Source organism: Olea europaea, chromosome 19, assembly GCF_002742605.1.
Source record: "Olea europaea var. sylvestris chromosome 19, O_europaea_v1, whole genome shotgun sequence".
Classification (NCBI taxonomy): Eukaryota; Viridiplantae; Streptophyta; class Magnoliopsida; order Lamiales; family Oleaceae; genus Olea; species Olea europaea.
Genome location: NC_036255.1, coordinates 9245484 through 9251944, shown reverse-complemented (window position 1 = coordinate 9251944; position 6461 = coordinate 9245484). Strand labels below are relative to the sequence as shown.

Sequence of the window (6461 nt, the reverse complement as noted above, 5' to 3'; positions counted from 1 at the left end):
ACAATTTGTTTTCCTTTTTTTTTTTTTTTTTTTTGCCTCTCATACTCATTTTCAAATCGAAATAAAATATATTTCACGTAAAATTCAAATTATTTTCTTACTTTTTAATTACACATTCTTCCAAAATTTATTATTAAAAAATTCATGCTTTCCAATATAGATATCAAACAAGGGCTAAATAAGTGTCAATTCTTTAGGATTTACTTAAATTACACTTGTATATTTAATATTTTACTAATAAATTATTTAATATATTTCACAAACAATATAACAATCATATATGTTTCAAGCGCATCAATTCTATTCTAATATTTTTGCCAATATGTCTTAATATCCAAACTGCATCTTAAATAGATAAAAAAAAAATCAAACCAAATGACTGGTATTTAAATTGGAAGGGCATATTAATTCAAATTTACTTGCTTTTTCCTGTAAAACAAACTTATTTTTTTTGAAGAAGCTGAATGATGATAAAATATTACACTTCAAATCTTGCATGAATTATCACATCGAGTTGAATCATGTTCACCTTTCAATGGAACTAATAGCGAAATTTTACAATGCAAATAGATGATCATAACATCCTTATTCTATCATAATGAGATGACTTCAAGACGAGTTGATTTTAGTCATATTTAACGGGTATAAATCACAGTCATGTTTAGTATGCAATGACGAATATAATCTAATAATATAACGAATACGATATTAATTTTCCTAACATGGTCCATCAGCGCAAATTAAGTTTGATTTATTAAACAAATTATAAAGGAGTTTAGCCTAGGATGTTATTTGTTTAGGTTGGATGAAGTGGACTAATGGAGTTGAGAGGTAAGTTAGACCAACTCTTTCATTTTGTTTTCTCCATTGGTTATCTTGCTAATTGAAGATTGAAACCACCCCCTCCCCCAAAATTTTTTGTGGACATATACCATATTTTTTTTCCTAACTTTTGTATCGAATGTCTTTTAAGTCTAACAATTATTAAAGGTGAGTCGAAAAAATACGAAAGTGATCACAGAAATGTAATAATCATATATTGATTACAAGGCCTCGTATGCACATAGAGATTAATAGTGTGGTTGCCTATGCTTATCTAGTGTGCTACTTTGATAACATGCTTTATTCTTGGGTGTCTTTTGTGCTCTCTAGTCTTATAAGTTATAATTAAAGAAGTTGTGTTTGTTCTCGAAACTTGCCCTCGAACATCTTTAAATTTTGAATCTAGAACAAACGGAAGAAAAAGATCAATTATACCAACTCGAATTTGAACTATAATTCAGATGAGGTTTGATCGAAATCCTTTTTCTGCCATATGAACTCAGATTATACTTTTCCCACCTTTTCTTTTTTATCCTATATTTTTCGTCGAAGGTCTTCATTCCCTTGTATTTGATCACGTCTTTCTTGATCCAGTTGTCGATGGTTATACAATTTAATCAACAATTTGGTACATGAATCAGAGAAAATAAAGAAAATGGACTGTTAGATCATGAAATTCACTCAAGAAAACTGAGAACCTATCCGCTCGAGTCCTCGCATGTGGCAATTATTTAAAATAACGCTATTTGCAGCTGCTCACTATCGTAATTGTTCTACATGAATTATATGTGACGGTTAGCGATTTGAGCCTATGATAATGAAAATAGCATTACTCAATTATTTATCACTAAGATGGTCCCCGATGCATCATATTTGAGCCAAATATTAAACTTTTACAATCTATTTTAATATGTAGACACAATCCCAGTTAAAAGGAAAAAAGGAATTCCAAGATTTGGTTTACAATATTCTGCAATTAGCAAACTGTCAACAAGCCTATTGCTACCTAATTTTTTAGCCATTAAATTGGGCTGTTGAGGGATAAGAATTGATAGGGTTTCCTAATTGGTCCCTATATGTCCCGTGTCAACATACTTGTTACAAGTCAAGTAATATCTTAAGAGACACTGAAATTATGGTTAATGTATCAAGTTAGGACATTTTTCTTGATTTTATAATGATGAATTTCCACCTAATCTTGTTCGTTTTTTCTTCGGTAACATCGCTTCCGACTTTCTATGTAGATGTTGGATCTTAAAAGTTTTCATGAATGATTTGACTCGGACACCAATCTAGCTGAAGTGCCATGTCATTGAGTCAATGATTAAACTGATGGATCACTTATTAGACTCGTGTCTCATTGCTAAAAATTTTCAATGTATAAAAATTTATTTTTGTGACAAAACAAAAATTTAAATCGTTTCTTAATAATTTTTTTTTTTAAATGTCTTAGAAGATCCTTAATATTATTCTAATAAAATCTACAATGATTCCTTTTCATGTGCAAAGATGTTAACTATTATCAACCAAAAACTTTTGTATCCTAACAAATTTGAATTATCTTAGCAAAAATTATCTTTCTTAACAAATTTATAAGAGAACTTTTTGATAATTAAAAAACTAATAAATAGTTTTTTAATATTTTACTGGATTATCTACTTTATATATAAGATCGAGATTTTAAAAAAGAAAATATATCTATTGTAATCATAAATTAACAAGTATTTGTCTCAATTGTTGTGTTGCTACCTTTTACAACAGAGGTTTGGGATCAATCCATCCCCCTGCCAATTTGAAAAATGAATTTTGAAATCGATGAATTGGGTCAACGGTTTTCAATGGAAGCGTAGATTTTAGTTAAATTTTACCGGGGTCTTATATGTAAACGCCTTCTCTATCTGTTTGGAGGTGTGCACTTGTGCTATAATATCTTCTTATAGTCTTTAATGATGCACCTACAATATAATAGTCAACAAATCATGAATAAAAAATAATGCTCTAAGCTCGACCTCTATATATATATATATATATATATAAATCGATGTTATGTAAAGATCCAAACTTTTTCTAGTCTCAGAAGAGTTCTTTGTCTCACATGATTGATTTGTATTGACTGGGTTTTCGCCGGTTGATGGAGCCATGATCTCGAAGCCTTTGAAGTATATTTTGTTTGTAGGTGCCTTTATTAGCACAAAAAATTTGCCGTTGATAGATATCGCTCGGTCTCCACCCCTCCTTTTCCTCATCACCTTTTAGAGTATACAACAGGTAAATCGCAGGTTATGCCTCCAAGAGTATAGGGTGGAAGGCTGCTTGTACACTTGCACTATCTATATATTTTTTTATTTTTATTTTTTTTTCTAACTATTATCGCTCTTAGAGGAGGATGTATAATTTTTTGACGGGCCTATAATGGGCTGATGGGTTTGTTGTCCAATAAGATGATCTTCAACACAAAATAATCGACCATTCTGCAATTACCAAATTATCTCTAATCAAACCTTATCTTCTCCCCTGAAAGCTCCTCAATTCCACTCTAATGGCTACTCTGAACCTCTCTATCCATCCTAAAACCCTAACTTCCACCCACAAAACCCTAACCAATCTTTATCGCTCCTGCCCATTTCACTCCACCTCCATATCATTCCTTTCCTGCACTTCAACATACCAAAACCCATCGAGAACTGCCGCTTTCCCTGTACTGAGAGCTATAACTGATGGAAATTACTCTTCCAAAAGAAGCAGCAGCAGTGAGGAAAGGGAAACGATAATGTTACCTGGCTGTGACTATAATCACTGGCTTATTGTCATGGAGTTTCCTAAAGACCCTGCTCCTACCAGAGAGCAGATGATTGAGACTTATCTCAATACTCTTGCCACCGTTCTTGGCAGGTTTGTTTCTCTTTTCGTTTTCGGAATTCCAGATCATGGTTTGTGTTGAAGATAAATATTTATATGAATTCGCATAGGTTCACTTTTAGAGCTTAAGATTTTGGATACAAATGATTAACATAGTATTAGAGTGAGTAAAAGACCTCCATTTATTAAAATTGTGCACTTTTAAGACTTTGATATGGAAAAAAATGAACCTAATAGTTGAAGCTTTTGGATGAGCTGATTAACAATTTGTTTTGTATTTTCTTTAATTTTGTTGCTTACAGGGAAATATAGCTATATTTTCTTTGGTCAATTGGGTTTGGATATTTGTATTTCTTTATGTTGTTCATTAGGTAGTAGTTGTGAACATTTTCTTCCCTTTTTCCCTCTTTATGCTGTGGTACATTGTGAAAACACTTTAGTATAAAGTTTAATGGATAGTGTTAAGAGTGTTAAATGGGCGACTTGGGCGAGGTAAATCATGCTAGGTTATGAGCGGCTCGCACGATGAATTTGTTGCTCGCCCGCTAGCAGGGCAAGCCGAGCCAGTGAGCTGCTCATCCCACTTAACACCTCTAGATAGTAGTAGGTAGATGTCTTATGGTGGATTGAGGTTAATAGCATTCTTTGTTTTTTCATTCTTTATTTGCATAATAAATCATGTGACATAATGTGTAGCGTGGGGATGGGTTTGACTAAATAATAATAGATATGAAATTCTGCTAAATGAAAAATCAAATAATAATATTCAACTTAAGGTGTGCGTGTGCCAAATGTAACCTTTACGTCCGTGGAAAATTATAGAATCGATATTGATGCATTATCCCTTACGAATCCTACTATTATGTTCTTGATTTAAGCAATAATGAAACTGCAGTAATTAATGCCCATACTGTTTAATAGGGAGAAGAGACAATGCACAAAATTTCTGACTTTTATTTTTTGCTTATACCTTATTGAATCTTATCTATTTCTGTCGAATCTAACACGCCATACTTTCATGGAATGGAGTATCAGGAACCAATTTTTTGAGATTATAATTTGACAAAGATAGGAGAAAGTATTACTAAAAATAATAATTATCTCTAGAAGGGGGTTTCATATGCGTAGGGTTGGCTCTTAAAACCTTTTGAGTATGTGGTGGGGATGTATAAGATTTATAGGGCTGAACATTTTTCTCAATATATATATATATGTGTGTGTGTGACATTTATGGACTGTTCTTACTGTTGTAGCATGGAAGAAGCAAAGAAGAATATGTATGCTTTTAGTACGACTACGTACACTGGATTTCAATGCACTGTATCTGAAGAAACATCAGAGAAATTCAAAGGTACTTGTATTCAACAATTGACATCCATTTTTTACTTTCATAAAAAATTATGAGTTTCCAGGTTCTAGACCAACTATATACGAACGATGTTTCTGTATTTGTAGGTTTGCCAGGTGTTTTGTGGGTTCTGCCTGATTCATATATTGATGTTAAGAACAAGGACTATGGAGGTTCTTTATTTTTACAACCAAGTTTTGTATCTCGATCTAAATCGTAAAGTGACTTCAGTGATCCATTTATATTAACTCTGTATTTTTTTTTCTCTCCCAAGGTGACAAGTACATTAATGGAGAGATAATTCCTTGCCAATACCCAACTTATCAGCCAAAGCAGTCTAGAAGTTCAAAATACAAGAGCAAAGCATATGTGAGACAGAGAGATGGTCCTCCTGCTGAACGAAGAAGACCAAGACAAGAAGTGACTCCTGAATCTACATCTTGATGAAAGTTCAGTTGGTGCGAATTTTTTTTTCCATGATTGATTCCGTTGATATTAGCGTCTTATAGCATGTATGGTGATGAGGACTTTATGGTACTGGACAATATCGGGAAGAACTAATTGTGTTTGGTCCGTTAAAAAATATTAATGTTGTTATTGTTGCTTGCTCGTTTGCAGGTGGCATATTGGTCACTGAATAGGTAGAGGGTTTATGTAGATGGGATGTAACGAACTCTGCTTATTTTTGAAACTTTGGTTGGTGACTCCTATTGTTAGTTATCGATATTGACACTCATTTCTCATACGACTAGTTCACTTTGGATTAATCTTGTTTACCAGTAATGATAGGTGGCGAGCCCTGGTAATGTAGCAGGGCTCGTTCACTCTATTTACCTGACACACGTTTTGTAGCCAAATTTTTACTGAGCTGATATGGTAAAATGCGGGTTATGCTGACGTTAAATGTGCATTTGGTATACAGTATAGATATGACTAAACCTTATAAACAAGAAAAATAAGCTAAAATCTCGTTCGTAATAGTGTTGAGTCCAGTTTATCTCATATTGATCCTAGGAGTGCCCATACATGGTGAAGGAGACCTGAAATATAATGACAGGTTATTATCAAAATCTGCCATCAGCTTGAGGAGGAGAAGCCTGACTTGAAGATACTCTAGAATTTCAGAGCCTTGACTCAATGCAGGCATCTCGACATGAAAAAATCGAGCATGTACAAAATGTCTTTCAATAATAATATAACTGCCTTGATACCATCTTGTATTCCTGTTACTATTTACTCGCGCATTCTAAGGAAATAACAAATACTTTGCTACTCATTTTTATCTATTATAATTAAAGTAGTTAATAATTATGTCACAGCACCTGCTACATCTTAGACACTTTGATTCTATAAAGTTGGTAAACAAATTGAGTTGATTGTTCTAATGGTCAATGAATTTAGGTTTATGTCTTTGATTGATCACTGAAGTTTA

At 32.9% G+C, this 6461-nt stretch overlaps 1 protein-coding gene across 3 annotated transcripts; it reads left to right on the top strand.

Annotated features, from left to right (window-relative positions):
• Positions 1 to 3276: 3276 nt before the first annotated feature.
• On the top strand, positions 3277 to 5926 carry LOC111368729 (DAG protein, chloroplastic-like). Of its 3 annotated transcripts, none has more exons than XM_022990147.1 (5): positions 3277 to 3714; positions 4935 to 5032; positions 5137 to 5202; positions 5304 to 5479; positions 5648 to 5926. In XM_022990147.1, exons 1-4 carry the CDS (start codon positions 3362 to 3364, stop codon positions 5471 to 5473), a joined length of 687 nt encoding a protein of 228 aa, XP_022845915.1. In that variant the 5' UTR covers positions 3277 to 3361; the 3' UTR covers positions 5474 to 5479; positions 5648 to 5926. The 3 variants fall into 3 exon arrangements, with proteins under 3 accessions (XP_022845915.1, XP_022845916.1, XP_022845914.1); XM_022990148.1 differs by having other exon boundaries at positions 5304 to 5487; XM_022990146.1 differs by having other exon boundaries at positions 5304 to 5926.
• Positions 5927 to 6461: the final 535 nt, after the last annotated feature.

Coding starts and splice junctions, on each gene's coding strand:
- LOC111368729 (XM_022990147.1), top strand. CDS start 3,362: ATGGCTACTCTGAACCTCTCTATCCATCCTAAAACCCTAACTTCCACC. Junction 5,033..5,136: donor AACATCAGAGAAATTCAAAG/GTACTTGTATTC, acceptor CTGTATTTGTAG/GTTTGCCAGGTGTTTTGTGG. Junction 5,203..5,303: donor TAAGAACAAGGACTATGGAG/GTTCTTTATTTT, acceptor TTCTCTCCCAAG/GTGACAAGTACATTAATGGA.